The sequence below is a fragment of the Eublepharis macularius genome, chromosome 9 (assembly GCF_028583425.1).
Source record: "Eublepharis macularius isolate TG4126 chromosome 9, MPM_Emac_v1.0, whole genome shotgun sequence".
NCBI lineage: Eukaryota > Metazoa > Chordata > Lepidosauria > Squamata > Eublepharidae > Eublepharis > Eublepharis macularius.
In genome coordinates this window covers 107,489,773-107,510,519 of record NC_072798.1, presented here as the reverse complement: position 1 = coordinate 107,510,519, position 20,747 = coordinate 107,489,773, and the positions used below count along the sequence as shown (strand labels likewise).

Genomic DNA, 20,747 nt, shown 5'->3' with positions numbered 1-20,747 from the left:
AAATATAGAGAAGTCAGTACAATAGAAAAGGAAACATTTTGAGTTTATCCTACTGTTCTTACAGCAGAGACCTGGAAACACGCAAAACCAGGAAAGTGCCACAAGAGGAAGGTCCTGCTGGCTTGCCGGCAGCAAACAAGCACCAGCCAAGTCCCACCAAGGCTGGCTTTTTGTGCCCCCTCCCTGCAAGTATTTAACTTGGGTGGGGCCGGAGGCATTCTCGCAGAAGGGGGGAGTGCCGAAATCCTGCTGGCAGAGCGAGCAACAGGCGAGTTTCTTCTAGGCGGACTCTGCCCCCCCCCTCTTAATGACGGTATTTAGCCCGTACAGAGCCGGAGGCACAAGTTGAAGGTCTCTGGACCTGCAGAAATCAGCTTGGAAGAGCTGGCCCCGCCCAGATTTGTGTTTGGGGGTTTGTCTGTTTGTACAAGTTATCTTTTGTTTTTGTCCCTTCCAGGAGAAAAGCAGTCTAACAATGCAACCTTATGCACAGTTACTCCAGTATAAGTTAATTGATTTAAATGGGTTTAGATTGGAGTAACTCTGCCTAGGGTTGCTCTGTAAATCTGTTCAAATAAGTAAAGAAAAGCACGTGCTTGTTCTACATCCTGCACAATGACGACAGATATTGTTCACAGATGTGATGTTATTCTAGTGATGTCATTCAAAGGCTTTTTTCTGGAAAAGCCCAGCCAGGACAAATCCAGTTAACATTATATAAATCAGTTCTGGCCTTGAGCATATCAAAAGCGTCTGCCCTCATTACTGCATTAAAATGACACCTTTGCCTTCTTTCATCTTGAAAGCTAAAGACCCATTAAAATATACTTAAAACAGCAAAATAAGTTCCTATCACAAAAAGTTATACAGATCACAACTAACTGAACATTCTCCCTTATTAGGTACACCAGAGATATTCGAATTTTTATTTTAAATTGTTTTCAATAATCTTTCAAGTTAAAAGATTCGTTTTCGTTTTCGCGGCCATGTTGGACGCTCCTCTTGGCAGGTCCGAGAAGAAGCGGCCGAGCACCCTGACCGGGCGGCTGATCTGCAAAGGTTAGCCCCCAGGGCTCCCAGGGAGGGAGTCTGGGTCCGGGACGCGACGGGAAGAGCCCTCTGGCAGATCGAGGCAGGGGGTAAATTGCCCGTTTGTCCCTATGGAGGCCGGCAGACGTGCGCGGCGCCTTGTGTGCTGCCGGGCCATGGAAAACGGCAAAGAACAGGATTAGGCGGAAGCCTGTAAGTAAGCGAATCCCTTCTGTTACTACAAGCGCTGTGAAGGAGTGGTGGGATCTGAAGTTTAGAAGATTCGGATTTTTTCCCCCTCGCAGAGTCTCGGAAGATTGGCGGTCCCCCCCCCCTAAAATGGCAGCAAAAAAACAGAGTCCTGCTTTGGGCAAGTCAGTTTCGGCTGCCCTGCAGGGAAGAGGCGAGTCGCTCGAGGAACTGGTGAAAAGATCGGTTACTGAAGCCATAAAACCCTTTGTTGACAAGCTGAATGAAACAGATCAAAGGGTGGGCTTAATTGAGAGTGATGTGAAAGCCATTAAGGAAGTAGTGGGGGGGGCAGAGAAGTCTGCTCAGGAAAATGCGTCACTTATGAGAGCAACGAACAAGGAGCTAAAGTTGGTGGAAAATCAGCTGATTGGGCTGCAAGTGGAACGAACACAGACCATTTTGCGTCTCCAGAATGTTAAAGAGGAGGAAAACGAGGATTTGTGGGATCTTGCCTCGGAACTTTTAGCGTCGCCCGCGAGGGCAACTAAAGAAGAAGTAAAAAGCGCCATTTTGGGAGTCCGTCGGGCATCTTCAAAATATGCAATGAAGCGGCAGCTGCCTCGCGAGATCGTTATTGAGTTCTCATCCAGGAGGGTCCGGGACAATATCCTATATAACTCATATAATGCGGAGTTGGACTTTCTGGGAAATAAAGTCAAGATACTGAAGGACGTTCCATTTTTAGTTCGGAAGAGAAGATTTAAGTATAAAAAGCTGGCTGCTCTTTTGAGGGAACGTGACATAAAGTACAAATGGCTATTTCCGGAAGGAATCGGGTTTAGTTATAAAGATCAAGCTTACAAGATTAATTCGGAAGATCAGCTAAGGGATTTTGTGGACAAAAATCCAGAATTTGGGCCAGACATCAAGCAAAAAGAAGAAGATTTGAAGCCTGAAGGGAGGGGGGAGGCAACGAGCGCTGCGGCTGTAGCTGCTCAGAGAGAACTGCGTCCGAGGCCCAGAGGGGGGAAAAAGATTTAATTTGAATTGTAATTTGTATTTTGTAAGATCAACCATTCCATCATTACCTTATTAAGCTATTTTTTAATTACGGCAGTATGAAGGGAAAGCATTGAAGTGTAGTGTTTAGTGTTTGTAAGTTGCCTTCCCCTTTTTTCCACACCCCCTTCCCCCTCTTCTTATTCTCCCTTCTTTCCCTTCCCTTGTACTATTGTAGTTTTTTGTAGTTTATTGTTTTAGATGTTAAAAAGAATAAATATATATATATATATAAAAAAAAAATCTTTCAAGTTAAAATAAGTTGTAATCTGCCAGGAACTCTTGTAATACATTAAAAATGCAACTCCCCCCTCCCCACCCCTCCCCTCCCCAGTGCAACCCTAGATCAGTTCAAACTCTTACAAGCCCACGGGCTGCAATGGACTCAGAACTGTGCAACTCTGCTCAGGCTCGCACTGTCTGACACCAGAACAGAAACATTAATACAGGCCTTGACAAATTCCCTTCAGCTCCTGGGGCAAGCTCAAAAATTTAGGAGCCAGACACATTTTTCAGTCTTCAAGCTTGTGCATTTTAATATCCATATTTTCTAGTTATTGCTACCACAAAATTTAATCCTAGACTCTTTACAGTTTCTCCAAAGTTTATTAAAGCTAAGACAAAAGCGTTGTGGTAGAACAAACAAATATGGGGAAACCCTAGTTGTCAACACCACAAGAAGCTAACTTTGAACCCAAACCTGGCTTCTCCCCTTTTTCTCATAATTTGATTATTGCTTTAAAAAGCTGAGCTCTATGTAAACTGTAAATTAATATTGGAGTTACTATAGAAAGCAGCTGTTTATAGAATGAATTCACCTACCACCACTTAATGGTATAAAGGTAACATATAAACAAGCAATTACAAGAACTCCACACACGTGCATATTTATGTCATGCAACAAAATATTCTGATGTGAAATGATAAGCTTTGTACTTCTGATGATCGTGGAGAAATGCTACAATCAAATACTTGCTGAAAATACTAGTTACCAGAATGAAATTTCTAGGTGCTGTGGAGATCTGGCGCCTGGGATCTGGTGAGCCATGTATTAAACATTTAATGAACCGAAGCTAGTATGACCTAGTTTTCTTACACGGATGCAAAATGTAGACTGTCACTTACTGGTTATCAGAATCACTTCCTTTGCGTTTCCGTGGAAACTCCACCACAAACGTATTGATTGAACTGGCAGTGGCAAGCTTTGTGACAGGATTCATGAGGCCTGAGACAACAGAGGAAACACACGAGGTCCCTTCCATCTGAAGATTATCTGTGAACAGGGAAAACATACTGAAGTTGAAGAAGGCAGAGTTCTAGTCTATTTATATCAGCTAAAATGAAAGGACGAGAAGCAAACTACGCCAAAGAATGCCAACTCAAACAGTAATAATCTAGGTTTTGAAATTGAAAGCAGAGCCCTACAATCACAAGCATCAGCAAACAAGCTCTTCATGCTGCCCAAGTTCACAATTTTGGCATCGCTGCTGCCAGTACAACACACGTTCAATGTCAGTAGCATTCCAAGGAGGAGTCTCGCATCATCTAAACAGCGCTGGTCTTTTCCTTTTCTTGCCCACATTATGGTTTAACTGGTGCATTCCACAACTCAGTAAGTTACAATACCAGTGTTTTATCCGACATACACACCCAGCTTTTTAGCTATGCATCCCTTCCCAAAGAACTTGCCTTTATGATCTAAGACACGATAGGTTTTGGTCAGACTTCCAGTGAAGACGGCAGCGTAATCAGAAGCCACTGTCTGCCGCTCTCATCTCTTTTGTGAGTTATGCCTTGATTTGGACCTGTCTTCTTTGATGCAGCAGTAATTTGCCTTTTTTTAGTGTTTTGTATTTTCTCTTGCTATCAACATAAGTGGGCTTATAATTTTCAACCATGAACCATAAGGGGGAAGATGCAAAGACGGCCCCTCCTTCCTCTCCTGAAGCTGGAGCAGAAGCTCAAGGAGAAGTAATTTCTCTGTGGAAATATACGGCGGCTCAGCTAGAGCAACTAAAAAATCTGAGCAACTAAAACAAAAAAGCAACAAAAAACTAAAAGAATTTTCTGCTAAAGACAAGGCAATTGATACGTCGATTCAACCACTCTGGGAGTCAACTGAGGCTATCGGTATACGACTTTAATAGACGGAGACTAAAACTGCTGCCTTGGAAGACCGAACCATCGCTCATGATACGGCTGTCTCAGCGTCACATAATTTTCTCTCTAACAGAATCACAAAAAAAGGGGGTTACATTTGGCATCTATTCATGTTCCTGGGTTATCAGAAGAGTCTGAAAAGACAGGACAGTAAAAGCTGGTTGAACTCCTGGAGACGCTGCTTTGAGCCGGCTCTGCTCGTATTGGGGTCCTAATAAAGAGAGGATCGTGCTTTACCCGGATTATACTTTAAAAGTGTCAATATTATGTCATCAGTTTGCAAAAGCTCTTGCAACAGAGTTGAATTTGCAATACTGTGTCTGATATCAAGCTGAAAGTAAGATGTTTTACAACTCACAGTCAGTAGAAATTTACCTCATGGGTTGAAAAAATAAATTGTGCTTGACCAACTGAATAAATATTAGAACATTTATACATATACAAATTAAACTGGAAACAAGCAGTCTCCCCTCACCCCTCCTTCATTTTTCTCAGTTTTCTTTATGTGTTATGACTGTGAGATTTGGGTAGGCTTACCAGTTTTCTGTCAATGGCGGGCAATCTCCCAGAAATTTTCCCAGATGCCCACCAATCACTGGCAATCAGCAGGAGGTGGCAAACTTCATGGCGATTACCTGCCACTGGCAGGCAAATTGGGAAAGCGTGCAACAGTTGTGCTCTGTGGAGAATGTGACGATGTAACTTCTGGAAAGTGACATCATCATGGCAGCCGTGGGCGTGCTCTTGCACTTTGCTAGGGCCAATTTTAGCCACAAACGGGCCAGAATTAGCCCCATGCAAAGCGCAGGAGCACTCCAGTGGCTAGTGTGATGATGTCACTTCCCAGAAGTGATGTCATCATGCTTCTTTGGGAACGCACGCACATGAGGACTCTACTAAGGGTAAGTCCCGGGTCCCGCCCACACACACCAGGAGGGTTCCCTGGGAACCCTAGATCCACATATAACACTAGAGAAAATAGCTTGGCCTTTTGCTACATGTGTGTGTATCTCTATGTATCTCTAAACTTTATATTAGAGATGGGCACGAAATTGGGAAAAAAATGAAACGAGCGTTTCATGTTTTGTCGCATTCCATGAATCATAATAATAACAACATAATAACATTTGATTTATATACCTCCCTTCAGGATGACTTAACACCCACTCAGAGCGGTTTACAAAGTATGTCATTATTATCCCCGTAACAAAACACCCTGTGAGGTGGGTAGGGCTGAGAGAGCTCCAGAGAGCTGTGACTAGCCCAAGGTCACCCAGCTGGCTTCAAGTGGAGGAGTGGGGAATCAAACCTGGTTCTCCAGATTAGAGTCCCACACTCTTAACCATTACACCAAACTGGCTCATGAATCACAAACTTTCATGAAATTGTCTCATTTTGTGAAACGATTCGTTAGTTTCGTGATTCGTCAGAACCCAGGGCACTTCAATGGAGCCCTTCATACCCAGAGATGCCAAACTCGCAGGGAGACTTCAGTAGGCTCTCCTCCACCCACCCTCACCCAACAAGCCAGCAAGAACAAATGCTCTAAATCAGAATATAAGCAAAGAAAATTAAAGGGGGAAAAAGGTAGTCCTCAGTCAAGTTAGGCCCCAGAGCCAGGCAATGCCCCGAGTCTGGGGTTGGGTGGGGTGGAGGAAAAAAGGCACCCTCACCCAATGACCTTCCCAGCAAGGCCAAGAGCTGAAAACAAGAAAGAGGCTTTTCAGACTCTTTTAAACAAGCAGTAAATCCAGCCAAGTGCTCCCAATTCCACTCTCTTACTCCAAATCCCAGCAACAGGTTCTCCCTCTGTCTACTGGAACTGAAAAGCATGAGGCAGAGAGCTGTGCCTTATATAAGAAATGCTCATATAGAGCAGAACAGGAGGTCTCTGGTTGGCAGACAGACCTGCCTAACAGGGTTTGGAGGGATGAGATTGGTGTCCCCATGGCTACAGAAGGCCCACCTCCTCAGTATACAGCTTCTTGCTGTATAGGTAGAATGGAAGCTCTCCAGTTGGCAGGGAGAGCTGCCTATCAAGGTTATGTGGGCTAAGATTGGGGTTTCCAATGGCAACCAAAGGTCTGTAGACATGGAAATAGCAATGTCTGATGTACTGCAGCAGCAAGAAGGAACAAGAGCCTTCTATGCAGGGGGCAGCAAGGATCACTTAGTTAGGACTTAGTTAGGACAGTGATCACTTAGTCAGGACAGTGAGAGCAGCATCTCTCTTGTTTCCTGGGGTTCATTTCCTTGTCTTGTCTTCTATTGGGCTAAACAGGGCAATATCCTGCTTCTTCTCTCTCCTGCTTCACCTTCACTCTCTCTGCAAGATGTAGTCAGATAGCAAGGAACCTGTCTCTATCTCTTCACTATCAAGTATACCATAAGCTTTTGAGAATCACAGGTCTCTTCATCAGATGCATGGAGGGCAAGAAGAAAATGGTCAGATATATAGGTGGAGAGGGGAGGGGGGAGTAGGTGCAATCAGTAGTTTCTGATATGGAGATCAGTTTGCTTCTGAGTAGATGCAAAGTAGGCGGAGTAGATGTAAATAGTAGCTTCTGATATGGAGATCAGTTTGCTTCTGTTGAGGAAATCAGTTACTTCTGATAATGAGATAACCATTCACAGTTTCTATTCAATCCCAGCTTGACTGAGTCAAATTTACATATGAATTCCAATTCAGCAGCTTCCCGCTAGATTTTGTTTTTGAAAGGTTTCTGTTGAACTACGGTGACCTTTAAGTCCTTGATGGAATGTCCTGGTAGATTGAAATGTTCTCCCACTGGTTTCTGGATGTTGCCATTTTTAATGTCAGATTTGTGTCCATTTATTCTTTTGCGCAGAGGTTGGCTGGTTTGTCCAATGTACAGAGCAGATGGGCATTGTTGGCACGAGGGCATATATCACATTTGAGGATGAGCAGTTGTAAGAGCCAGAGACAGTGTAGTTGACGCCATTGGGTCCTGTAATTGTATTTCCTGGGTAGATATAAGGGCAGAGCTGGCATCTGGGTCTGTTGCAGGGCCTGGTACCTGTGCTGGCGACTCTGCTGGCCGATTCATGATTGTGAGTGAGAAGTCGTTTCAGGTTGGGGGGCTGTCTGTAGGCAAGGAAGCTACTGATTGCACCTACTCCCCCCTTCCCTCTCCACCTATATATCTGACCAGTTTCTTCTTGCCCTCCATGCATCTGACAAAGAGAACTGTGATTCTCGAAAGCTTATGCTACAATAAAGTTGGTTAGTCTTAAAGGTGCTACTGGACTCTTTTTGATTTTGCTACTACAGACTAACACGGCTAACTCCTCTGCATCTACTATCAAGTATGTATTTCCTCAAATAAACGTTTTGCCTCTTCAATCAGCACAGCGTAACTTCACTGCTCTGTTTTTGCACTCAGCTAACACCAGGCCTATGTTGCCTAGGGAGTCAATGGATCGGCGCTGTCAGATACACCCCAGCATATCTGCCATGATTGTTTCTATGCATAATGCTCTGATCCTCTGAGAATGTGTAAAGGGAGCTTAGTTGCTACTTGGCTGTTAGCTGCTTATCTTGCAGGTGTTTTGCTTTCACTTTCCCAGCTGGCTTGAGAACATGGCCTTCGAGTGCCAGCCGGAGCCAATCCTGAGAACTGTGATGAACTCATTCCTCCCTGTTCCCTTCTCTCCCAGACCTGGACACTTCATGCCAAAACTCTAATGGTCTTCCTTTCCCAGGGGAAGGAACATTCCCCTATAATTAACACTGCTCACCCAACCTTGCATCACTTCTGCCAATGACCTTGTCTAAGTACCTTGATACTGATATATCTCTTTAATAAAGTAACTAACTCTTACATCTGAGTGTCTGCAGTGAAGTGCTTGGGGGATTTATCTGGCAAGACCTGACATTTTGGCAGAAGTCTTGCCTAACCCCTCTGGAACCAGAGTCCTGAACTCCATGACCTGCACCATGCCAGATGAAACAGAGAAGGGATCTCATGAGACACAGGAGGGACTACCACCCAGCCGCAGAGCCCTGGGGGAGAGGGGTCAAAAGGACTCGGAACCTGTCCCAAGTTGGGAGTGATCTACCTGAGTTGGCTTACTACCACCCCCCAAGAATGGGCACTCCTGGGGCTGGATGGGCACCAAAGTCGAGCGGAGATGAGGCGGAGAGGCAAGCTGTTTGACCCCAACCAAGAAATCCCATGGAAGTCCCCAAGGAGACACTGACCTGGAGGTGACGGGATGGGAGAAGATGACGGGGACTCGACCAAGGGTGAGCCAGACGAACATGACAAGACCGAAGCCCCCCAAGAGGTTTGAGAAGAAGTGCAAGTGATCTGGGGGGAATTGGATGATATCAAAGAAGGAATGAAACATCTACTGGGGGTCTCCAGGAGCTGATGCGACACCTCCCGCAGCCTGGACAGCCTGCCGGGCCAGCGCCCAACAGGGGCGCACTGGGATTGGGCCCTGGACCCCGAGATGAACCTGCAGCCCAACTTCCCCAGGGATGGCACAAGCTAGACGCTCATTTTGAGGGGGACCCCGAAGACCTGGGCTTTTTCTTGTTCCAGGCAATGGGGCCACACTTACCCCAACAAGCAGAGCGGAGTGAGCTACCTGGGTTCACATCTGGAGGAACCCGCAGCAAAGTGGTACGTCACCTTATAAGGGGCTTGGGCCCCAGAACTAATGAACCTAGACGCGTTCATGAGAGCACTAAGAGTGCAGGTCAAAGAACCACTCGAGGAAGAGCGGGCAAGAATCAAACTGAAACGGATGCAACATGGCAACCGCCCAGTGCACAAGTATGTCGCCTAATTTAGGCAATATGCGGCCAAAGTGAGAGACTGGACCAAGGGGATAAAAATTGTGACTGATCTCATCAGATCTCAGAAGCTAAGCGGGGTTGGCCTTGGTTAGTAATTGGATGGGAGACCTCCAACAAAGACCAAGGTCGCAGAGGCAGGCAATGGCAAGCCACCTCTGTTAGTCTCTTTCCAGGAAAACCCCATCAGGGGGTCGCCATAAGTCAACTCTACTTGAAGGCCGGATTTCATTTTTCAAGGTACTGCAAATACTCGTGTTATTGAATGGGGAGCATGTAAAGCCTTTATCAGATGAAGGATTACTGTATATGCATCTTGCAAGAAGAAGCTTAGAAAAAGCTTCGGAGGGGCTGCATGGGGGGAACTGGCAGGGCGAATAAATCCTCTTTCCAGGTTTTTGCCGATGAACTTTCTTAGCTCTTGTTGTTCAGCTGAGCTCATCGAGTACAATTTTCCTTTCGGTAGTTTCTCCCCGGGCACCAATTCTATGGCACAGTTTGTGGTGCGGTGGGGGGGGGCAGCCCATCAGCTTTCTCTTCACTAAATGCTTGGGCCAAGTCCTGATATTCTGTGGGGAGCGCGGTTAGATCCTCATTGGTGAGGAACGCTACTTCTAGGGGGGATGGTGCTTCTTTACCCCAGTCTGTTTGCCACTCGTGATGCCAGCACTGTTCCTGGCTGAAAGCCACCATCCCCTCTGACCATTTTATATATGGATTGTGATCCCATAGCCAGCGGCTCCCCAATATTAACGGATATTTGGCAGCATGGCTGACAATGTAGGGGCGCACTTCCCAATGTTTCCCCATACCCGTGGGTATTGGCTCGGTGTCTCACGAGGATGGATTCATGTTTGAGCCATCCATTTGTTCAAAAATTATAGGATTTTCAAGTTCATGGGTTTCCAACCCTAGTCCATGCACCAACGCTGGAGCTATAATATCTCGTGAGCAGCCAGAGCCTATTAAGGCTTGAACTCTGATGTGCATTCCCCATTTAGGGTTCACCAGTACCACTGGCATGAAGAGTATGGCCCCTCTTTCCCTCAAATCCTTGGGGGTGGGCACCTCGATCTGCCGCGGGGGCCCTTTTATGGCAGATCCTCCTCGTTTCCCGACTGCAAATACACAGCTTCGGGCTCCTGGGCTGGACAGGTGGTTTCCTCACTAATTTCCTTGGCATCCAACCCAGATTCAGTGCGTCCCCACCGTGCTGGGGGTTTCCTCGCCGGGCGGCCTATGCGAGGGGCAGGAACCGGTCGGGTTGTTGGAGCAGGAACAGGGGCTCGGAGTGGGCACTGAGCCGCAAAATGTCCGCTACTCCCACATTGGAGGCACAGTCCTTGTCTCCAGCGAGTATCCCTCATTCCCTGAGTCGCCCCAGGGCCTCTGAAGCCTCTTCCCCTACCCGGGGTCAGGGTGGGGCGCCTCGCCCCGGTTGACTGATGTTGTTTGACTAGTCGGACCATTTGGGTCCAGTTCTCCACTTCACAGGACAGCTGGATCCAGCCCAGAAGGGTAGGGGGGTCATCTTGCATCAGAGCTCTATCCAGTAACTCGGGGTTCATCCCATTTCGGAACAGTTCAATTTTCACCCCCTCATGATAGTCCGGGCACTTGGCTGCGAGTTGTCGAAACTTGGCTGCATTTTCCCGAACGGGCTGGGACCCTTGTCTAATGGCCCTTAGTTCAGTATGAGCTCGCTCGCTCTCCAGGGGGTCCTCATACTGCGCCCTTAGGGCCGCTATGAATGCCTGTAAATCCCAACTCCGGGGCTCCCATATCGTACAAGGTTACATACCATTCTGCTGCTATCCCCTCCAACCGGGATGCAAGGTGGGCCACTTTGTACTGCTCTGACTGGAATAAGTGTCCCCACTCATTGAATAATTGCAAGGCTTGCACAATGAAGAATCCGAGTTTTCTGGGCTCTCCGTCGAAAGTAGCTTCCAGTTTAATCCATCCCAAGGGTATTTTGCCCCCCATCCCCCCATCGGGGCTTGTGCTTGGCGTGGCAGGGGTTGTTGCCTGAACATCTGTGGGGTGGCTCTCCGCAGCCCTTGCGGGGCTGGCCATCCTCTATCCCCTGGTCGGGGAACTGTCCCAAACATCTGGGGGGGCGGATGGCCTCTCGAGGGTTGGGCGGGTGGCGCCTGCCTAGGTGGTGGTCCGTGGGCCCCTTGTACCACCAGGACCAGTGGGCCTGGACCCCCCCGGCTGCGCCGGAGGCAGGTGGTGGACCACTGCTGGGGGCGCCGGTGCGGCGGAAGCAACTGGCCTTGGGGCCGCTGGAGCTTGCACTGGAGCAGGCATGGGAAGAGGGGCTGGAGGCAGCACCGGAGCGGGTACAGGAAGAGGGGCTGGAGGTGGCACAACCAGTGTCTGGGCTGCTGCTGGCGGGGGCACTGGTGGGACGGCAGTTGTGGTGGCCACCGGTGTTGCCAAAGCTGGCTGGGCAGTAGTGAGTGGCCCTGGAGGGACTTGTCCGGGCTGCACCTGAGACCCCGCCACTCCTTGCCCCATCAGTCTCATTATATAGGCAGCCTGCGCCAGATCTCCTCTCATGGCCTCTACTCTTGCCTCCAAGTCGGCATAGTGCGCCGTGTCTTCCCTCCTGGTGGCCTCCTCTGCTTCCCTCTCCGCTTCGCGGTGTAGACCCTCTTCCCACACCTGTTGTCTCTGCATGGGTTTGTCCACCCCTCCTTCCTCGAAGCCGACTCCTCCGGCTTCCTGGGTCGACGCCGGATGTCCATCCAGCGGCGGCTGCTCCCCTACCTCATGATAACTGGATGTTGATGAGGCTGAATAGGGGTCCTGAATCTCCGTCACGGTCAATGGCTGGGCCGTTTCTGAGGCACTCGCAGTCCAGCCTTTGGTAAACCCCGTTACGGCCAGTAACTCTACTGCATTACATGTACATGCTCCGAGAGCATATTCCACCGGTCCCCGGCGGGCTGGCATCCATCACGTCCCCAGGTTTCAACAGCTCCAACATCAGTATCGTCCCAGCTTAGCTGTTCCACCCGAGGAGTGGGCCAAATAGGCAATTCCTCCTCCGCCACCTGATACTCCACCAGGCAGCTGGCCTCTTCATCCCACCAGTATTGGGGAATCACGCTGGCCCTCGCAGCGGTTGTCGTGGAGGCCTGCACTGCCTCCCAATCCGAGCCACCTTGGCTCGCTTCTTGGCCCCTAACTTCAGACGGGTTTGAAAACATGGTACCCAAACGACGTTCCCGTCTTTCTCAGGGCCGGGGTCCCCACTGCCGAGGAGTTGGTAACGAAATCACTGGCTGGATGCCACGTCCGATACTGCTTTGTGGACGGGCTCTAAGGGTGTTCCACGAAACTCCTCCAAGAGAGACCCCTTCTCCCAATGAGCTAGTAAAAGACTCTCCTCCCTCCGTTCCAGGCACAGGAGGTTCATTCGGATTCTCTCCGGGATCCATCCTTCCCAGGTGGGGGGTTAGGGAGAGCAGATAGGATTCTCAACAAAATGTCAAGTTACTCTGAACTCATCTCCCATCCCCTTGCTGCAAGAAATCCAAGGTCTTGAGTCAAAAGGTTCTTTATTGAAAGATTGCATTCAAAGTACAAGTGTCCATAATTAGTCCAAAGGCATAAAAGCTTCTGGCTGACCGTGAAGCTTTGTTGAGAATGACATGTTAGTTACAACAGGCAGTACATCAAAGCGTCTCTCTGAACTCCCCCCCCGCCTTGCTACAGTCGGAGCTTGAGAACACAAGAGAGCCTCCTCCAAGGTCAATGTCTGTCTAGTCCTAGTAGATAAGGCCTCCCTGCTTCCCTGGGAACACATCTGGCTGTCTGCGAACCTGTGGGCAGGAAAACACTGGAAAATCACAACATGAGAAAGCATCTGAATACAATATGGAGTAGCCATGGACAGCAGGCCTGACAGCAATGATGATGAGTTCTTGTTATTTTTCCAACTGAGGTCTAAATATGATTTGCCAACTTCTGCTGAACAGCAATATTTACAATTGCAACAACTTCTATAACTTTGAGATTGTCAGGTATTGACTTCAAGTATTTGTTTTGCTTTTCCGTATAGTCCAGAAATGCCACCAATTCTCATAGAAATTGGATTAGAAGTTCTGGTTCTCAGCGGTTGAAATGCTGTCTGTGATTGTCTCCATTGTGAGAAATTCCCATAATTTATTAATCCAAGGCTATATTGTGAGTGGGACTTTGGATTTCCATGATTTTGTGATTATAGCTTTGGCCGCACTGATCATAACTGAAATCAGATCTTTTCGGATTATGGGGATGTCCTCATTTCCCCACAAATTAAGAAAAACAAGTTCAGGACGCGGTTGAATGACATACCCAGTTATTTTCCCAATCATGTTGAAGATCAGGCTCTAGTAATGTGAAATCAAAGGGCAATTCCACCAACAGTGGAAAAAAGAGCCTGTTTGTTTGCAGCCACGCCAGCATTGTGGGTTGTATGAAGGATTTATGTAGTGTAGCTTGAGTTGGGTTAGGTACCACCTGTGCATGATTTTTCTGAAGGTCGTTCTGATATTAATAGCATTAGTAGAGCATATTTTTGAGGACCATTTGAGACACTTCTAGCCATTTTTGTAATTTTGTCTGGAGATATATACCACTGATACATCATTTTGTAAAAATTCCCCTTGAGAGTGGAACACAAAATTTGAGGTCCTCAACCCACATATTTTCCCATCGGTCCATTTGTATATTATACTCAAAATTTTTTGCCCATTTTGTCATACATTCTTTGACAGATTCTTCCTCCGTATCAAACTTCAACAACAGTTTATACATTTTCTTAATTATATGATCTCCATTTATACATATTTCTTTTTCAAAATCTGTCCTGTTGCTGAAATCCCAATTCTTTTTTATCCAATTTAAACCTTTCTAGCAATTGCACATAAAAGAACCATTAACGTTGATAACCTTTAGCTAATAATTCTTCCCTTGACTTCAATTTACACTCCTCTTCCAAAAACACTACTAAGTCTTCGTTAGTCAACCAGTTCTGTTTTGTTATCATTTCCTTTCTATAAAAGGCTTCTTGTGGAGAAATCCACAATGGCATCTTTAGACACAGTCTTGGTTTATTCCATGTTCTCAGAATTACTCGTCTTACATAGTGATTTAAATAAAAAATGATAGATTTTGGTGAAGCATTTAAGTTCTCAGTCAGAAGCCACAAAATGTTGAAAATACTTGAGGCAGAGATACAATTCTATTGGAATCTCCACTCCAGACAAGCGCAGTCAACTTAAAAATAGTAGGGCATGTTGACCGAACCAAGTAAAACTTCAAGTAACTTTTATCTCCAAGCTTAGTTGTGGAGACAGAACTAGGGTTGCCGGCTAGGGTTGCCAAATCCAGGAATTGAGAAACTCCTGGAGATTGTGGAGGTGGAACCTGGGGAGGGCAGCAGCTCCTGCAGGGTTTAATGCCATCCACTCTCTAAACTGATCTCTGTCAGCTGGAGATCAGTTGTAATTCTGGGAGGTCTCCACCCTTGGCTGGAGGTTGGCAATCCTAGACAGAACACAGCAAGGGCCTGATCCTCAGCACATATGCAAAACTCAACAAAGCACTAACTAGACAGATGTTTTTGCTATTAAATCCACTGCACACAAAGGTCTTGTCCATATGTGCTGTACTGGTGTGGTCCCCTAGGAGCCAGGGGCTGGAGTCCAGAGGCCAGTCACAACCAGACAACAAAGAGTTAATAGAGTCTAAATGTCAGGGGTTCCAGAATAGCCACAAGTCAGTTCCAGTCCAAGGGTCAGAGTTCCAAAGTTAGGGTACCAGCAAGGTGTACTACTTGCTTCCATAAACTGCTGCTCCTTCCAGATGTTTTTATGGCAAAGTCTTAATGAGCTAAACTGTCAGAAACTTACTAGGCAGACATATTGAACTTACTAATTCGTCTTGGTCGTTTGACAGTTGCCACTGGCTCATGAGCCGTGCATTCCCTCTGCGCTCGTGAAGCTCTACCCGCCTCTGACAGCGCTGGCACAGCAACGGTGTTGACGAAGAGGGAGGAGAGAAGCGGGCTTCTGCACCCTTCTTGGCTGTGTCAGAGTTCCCTGACGCTGGGTCTGTTACAGCTGAAGGATGTGCAAGTTGAGTAGCCAGTAATTGCTCTTCATCTGACTCAAGGTCAACTGCAGCTGGGTCAGTTTAAGGGCGGACTGCAAGCAGCTCTTCCTCTGATGACTCTTCACTGAGCACAGGACAGGGCTGACTTTTGGCAAGTACACAATGAGCTCTCATGTTTCTGTTTCCTCCTAAACAGTATACACAATGCCCTCACTAAATTTATCACCATTTATCACCAGATGGCATCATCTTTGTGGCTGCATAGAACACCCATTTGGAAATCATCATAGGAGGCTTGACCTGAACCTCCTAATATTTTGTAATTGTTTCCACTGGCCCACAGCAGCCATTTTGTGAAGGCACTCATTCAATGTTCTTGATATTCAAAAAGTGCCCACAGGTTGGGTATCTCTTCTTGTAGAGGCTTGCCTGGCACCAAATCTGCCATCTTAAAGAAAGGTATTTTGACTTCTCTGAGGCATTGTTGTCCCACCGTTTGGTGTAGTGGTTAAGAGAGGCGGGACTCTAATCTGGAGAACTGGAGCTGATTTCCTACTCCTCCGCTTGCAGCCAGCTGGGTGACCTTGGGTCAGTCACAGTTTCTCGGGGCTCTCTCAGCCCCACCCACTTCACAGGGGGATTGTTGTTGTGGGGATAATAGCATACTTTGTAAACTGCTCTGAGTGGGTGTTAAGTTGTCCGGAAGGGCAGTATATAAATCAAGCTATTATTATTATTCTCTGTAAGATTTTGTCTGAGTCTTCCTGTACTATTTGCATCTGAAGCTTTGGCCAAGATTTACTACCTTGATTCTATTTCATCTTTTTAAAAATGCTCTGTGACTAGTTTATACAATGATGCAACTCCTTCTATAGCTTGTAGTCTTAATTGTTGATAATTTTTTAACTGTTTTATCTGATTGTTTTATGTTTTTATATGTTTATTGTTTCAACTAGCACTATAAGCAACCCCAAGCACTTCATTGTAGGAAATGCAGAAATGCAGAATGGAATTGTCTTAAACAAACAAGCCTTTCCATATTTTGCTATTTCAATTGCATCGTAGAGAAGTTAAGTCAGAGGAGCAAGTGAAATCAACATGGAAGCGGCCTTGCAGTATTAGATGCTTCCTTGATTCTGTTCTGCTTCTTCATAGTCTAATAAATATATAAACAACGTACAGAAAACTACAGATAGGTCTGATAATATACACTTGTATTACCTGGTCTAGAAATGGTTCACTTGGGGAAACAAAGGAAGTCCCCCATATCTAGCCTAGAAGAAAAAAAAACTTCTATCGTTCAGAAGTATCTGATGTCAAATCGCAATCACCTGTTCACTCACCTTTCCCAAAATGGGAATACAAGAAGTGAGTGTTATGCTGTCTATTATACTTTTCCAAGACTTCATACTTTCAATAGCAGGTAACAGAGTTTTGTTGATAGCAAACTACTAACTTGCTTTATAGAAGCCTGTCTTGTAACCATTGCCTTCTTATTATGAGCTTTAGAATTCCTTATTTTCAATATGAATGATTTTGGCGTTGCAGAATTCCCCACAGGACAGGAGGGTTTTCTGTGCTAGGGATCGCGGACCAGATGGTGATGTTTTGTTCTTTAAAAAAGAACTTTAGCCACTTTAGCTCTGCGGAGCGGTCTCTGCTGGCTCTGTCTTTTTAAACTATGCTTCCCGGCTAACATTGTGTCTCCTGTACTTGAGCGTCCCCGTGTAACAGGTCTCACGTAGAGAGACTCTCACAGAAGCCAGACAGACAAGGAGAGGTCTTGCATGGATTTGGCCACTCCCCCCTCCCCGCCCCACTCCCCTCCCTCCTCCCCCTCCCCTCTTGGAAGAAATGTGGGAGAAGCCCAGAAAGGAGCCAGCCAGAGGTTGCAGCAATGTTTTCTGGACAGACCCGGATTTATCCGGGTGACTGAATCTGAGTTTCCAGATCGGATCTGGGATGCTCTGGTTTGTTTCAGGAAAGCAGGATTTAGCTGGCTCAGCAAAAATCCAGCTTTCCCCCTGAATCCTGGACCTAGATTGCACACCCCAAACCAGCTCATACAGGTCTTTGAGTGACCCAAAGGCAGGGCGGTGGCATCTTAGTTTCCCCCCCCCCACTAACTAAATCCTGCAGTGGACGGCAGCAGGAAAAACCCTCTTCCCCTCTCTTTGGGGGGCAGTGGGGGGGTGGTTTCCAGCTCCTTTTACCCCTGCATCTCAACCTGAGACAAAACATCTTCCCAGGTTATTATGCACCTTGTCCGTGGAATATCCCCCCCCCCCCCGCCCACCCCCGCCAGCCATTTGCCTGGTGCCGGACCCAATCAGTTTTCAGATTCAAGTAAAGGGATTTCTGTCCAGTCGTGCTTTTTTTCTTAAATGGTTGCTGGGGTTCTGATTTTCACTTGTGGTTTTACATTTATTATATTGGGTTGGTTAGATGGTTCCTATTTTAGTTTGATTCTTTCACTGAGTTAGTTAAATAATTTATATTTTAATTTTGAATTGATTCTTTCTGTGCTTACATTTCAATTTGCTGCCTGCTTTTATATGGATTGTAGGGGCTGTCCTCCAGTTCGCTTTAATTGTTTTTAGTATGGGTATGCTCTTTTAGATTGATTTTGCTGTGGGTCTTGGTGTGAGGTCTTAGTATTTACTGTATTTTTCTACTGTATGTTGTTATAAGCACCTTTGGGGTAGATATACATTTTAGTCAAGAAGTTTCAATGGTTAATATATTTACTAAATTGTTCAGGTTTGCTCTTCATGGGGCAAAACTTAAGACAAGCATTAAAATCATAATAAGATTTGATTTTAAAGAGAGTATCCAATAACAGATGTTACACTGTATTTAATTTGTAAAGGTGCTTATCAACAGTCTGTTCATTTATCACCCTTGCTCCTTTAAATTCTAAGCAGCAGTAAGAGCAGGGCTTTTTTTCTGGGGAAAGAGGTGGTGGAACTCAGTGGGTTCCCCTCGGAGAAAATAGTCACATGGCTGGTGGCCCCGCCCCCTGATCTCCAGGCAGAGAAGAGCTTAGATTGCCCTCCGTGCCGCTCTGTCTGGAGATCAGGGGGCGGGGCCACCAGCCATGTGACCCCCGTGTTCCAGCTGAAAAAAAGCCCTGAGTAAGAGTAAACTTCAGGCAATGGTAATTGGGGAGATGTTCAGGACCATGTAGTGATTAGAATATCCGACTAGAACTGGTTTTAAGCCCTCACTCAGAAATCAAGTTCAATCTAACCTGCTCCACAGACCTGTTGTAAAAATAAAATGGAGGAGGGGAAGTCTACATATATTTTTCTATCCTGGATTTGTAAAACAAAAGAGTTTTTGGCATTTCCCTGTCTTGGGGAACATACAATTTTCTTCTGCCCTACCCAACATTGACCAGTTTAAGCCTATGCCAAGGTTAAAAATGTTGCCATAATCCTCCGGTCTACTTGGCCTCACCGTGCCAAGTCCTGCTGTCCCAGCCACCATTTGCCCTGAACCCTTTTCTTGCCTCTGGATTGGCAAAGAGGGAGCAAGGCTACTAGAAGTGGTAAGAGCTCTAGATACTGACCTGCAAGGGGGGGGGGGGGTTTCTGCGAAAAGAGGTGGCGGAACTCTCAAGAGGAGAATGAGGAAGAAACACGCGGGATTCTTTGGAATCCTATTATTTTCAAGCATGATTGCCCAGTATTTTCAAGAGGTGCCAAAACTCTGTTCCCCCTGAAAAAAAGCCCTGCTGACCTGTAACCAACTAAAGGTCCTTGACAGTAGACTATAATAAATGTAAAACAGTCCCATCATAACCTCTGGAAGCAAGATACCCACCGGAAAACTAGACCCTTGACCTACTTTTCCACAATCAAAGCTTGCATGCGCAGTTTCTCTAGTAAAAAGTAGACACGGCAAGTACATGAGATGTTTATTATTGCGTCTTAAAAGCACAAAATTAATAAACATTTTAAAACGAAAAAGTAAAACGTGTAAGGAGGAAGCTGTGCTCATTAACAGTGTTTCTACACACATACCACTTACAGCACAAATGTAGACCGTTAATCTAAAAAAATTAAAAGCTTGAAAATTATGAATTAACACAACCTATCAAAAACATTTTTACACATATACAGCTACCAAGGGGAGACAAACTGAGATCTAAGCGCTGCAGCTCAGATAAAACGAGCATCTAGGAGAGCCGCCGCCGTCGCCGCGTCGCGGCTGGTGTTTCAGGGGCCCCGGTGCGGTCCCCTGCTCTGCCACGGACGCCCGCCGGGCCACCCGGGGCCACCCAGCCTCGCCTGGCCTACAGCACAGGGGGGGGGGGTGCGAGGGGGGCGGGAACGGGGGGGGGTGACGCCGCCCGCGTTGGGGCCGCCTGCGGGGGGGGGGGGAGGGAGAGGGAAGGGGGGGAGCAACGAAGCGAATCTGCCCCTCGGGGCCGTCCAGAGCAGCGGAGGCTGCAGCAGCGTCACAAGCGCGCAACAGCAAATCTGGCCGGGAGGCTGGTTCGCGCACCCGCGCACGGAAGATGACGAAGCGGGGTCTACCCAGGCCGGAGTTCGCTGCCCCTCCCAGGCCGTTCCCCGAGAGTTTCCAGGGAACCCGCCAGGGCGGCCCGGAGCATTCAGGCCCCGCGGGGCCAGCGCTGCCCGCCTCCCCTTTCGGGCACCGAGCGGGCGGGTACCTGTCACGGAGGCTCTTCCCGGCGGCGGCGGCGGCGGCGGCATCCCACGCCCCGCCTCGGCGCCTCCCTCCCGGGGCGCCTCAGGCCGCCGCCAACGCCGCCTCCCGCGCGGACCCCCGAGCCCCTGCGGCGCCCCGCCGCCCCCCTCGCCCCGCTTCCCGGGAGAGCAGCGGCGTCGGGCGGCGCTCCGGGAGGCCGGGGGGGGGAGGGGCCGGTTCCCGCCCCCCCCCCCACGAAGCGCAGCCTCCGCCCCTCAGCCGCGCCCCTCCCGCCGCCCGGCCCGGCCCGGCCCGGCACTTACTTCCCTCCCCCGGCCCGGCCGCCGCCCTCAGGCCCTGGCGGGTCTCCTCCGGGGCCGCTGCCGCCTCCGCCATGGGCCGCTCCGCCGCGGTCTCGGCCTCGGCGGCGCCCGCTCCTCCGGCGAGGCATGAAGCGAGGCGAGCGCGGCCGCCGGCGGGAAGGCAGTGCCGGAGCCCGAGAAGGCCGCCCCGGACCGCCCCCGCCCCGCCGCCGCCGCCGCCGCCGCCGCCGCCTCTTCTCGCGAGCCGGGCCGAGAGCGGCCTCCTCCCTCCCGCCCTCGCTCGCCCCGCCGGGCCCCGCGGGAGGCGTCCGGCGCCCTCGGCCTGACCGGGCGGCCCAGGAAGGCCCCGGCCCGCAGCTCTGGCCCAGGGGGGCGTCGGGGCGCCTGGCGGTCCGAGT

The 20,747-nt window shown here is 48.3% G+C and overlaps 1 protein-coding gene across 8 annotated transcripts in view; it reads right to left on the bottom strand.

Annotated features, from left to right (window-relative positions):
- Window positions 1-20,546, bottom strand: part of BMAL2 (basic helix-loop-helix ARNT like 2) — an 82,770-nt gene extending 62,224 nt beyond the window's left edge. For 7 of the 8 annotated variants that reach the window (XM_054987913.1, XM_054987918.1, XM_054987917.1 and 4 more), the window contains exons 1-2: window positions 20,350-20,546; window positions 3,406-3,553 (exon numbers count right to left, since the gene is read on the bottom strand). In XM_054987913.1, the coding sequence (XP_054843888.1) occupies window positions 3,406-3,553; window positions 20,350-20,422 (221 nt within the window). In that variant the 5' untranslated portion in view covers window positions 20,423-20,546. Of the gene's footprint in view, window positions 1-3,405; window positions 3,554-20,048; window positions 20,242-20,349 lie in introns of those variants that run through there. The other variant, XM_054987914.1, reaches the window with a different exon arrangement.
- Between the last annotated feature and the right edge of the window lie 201 nt (window positions 20,547-20,747).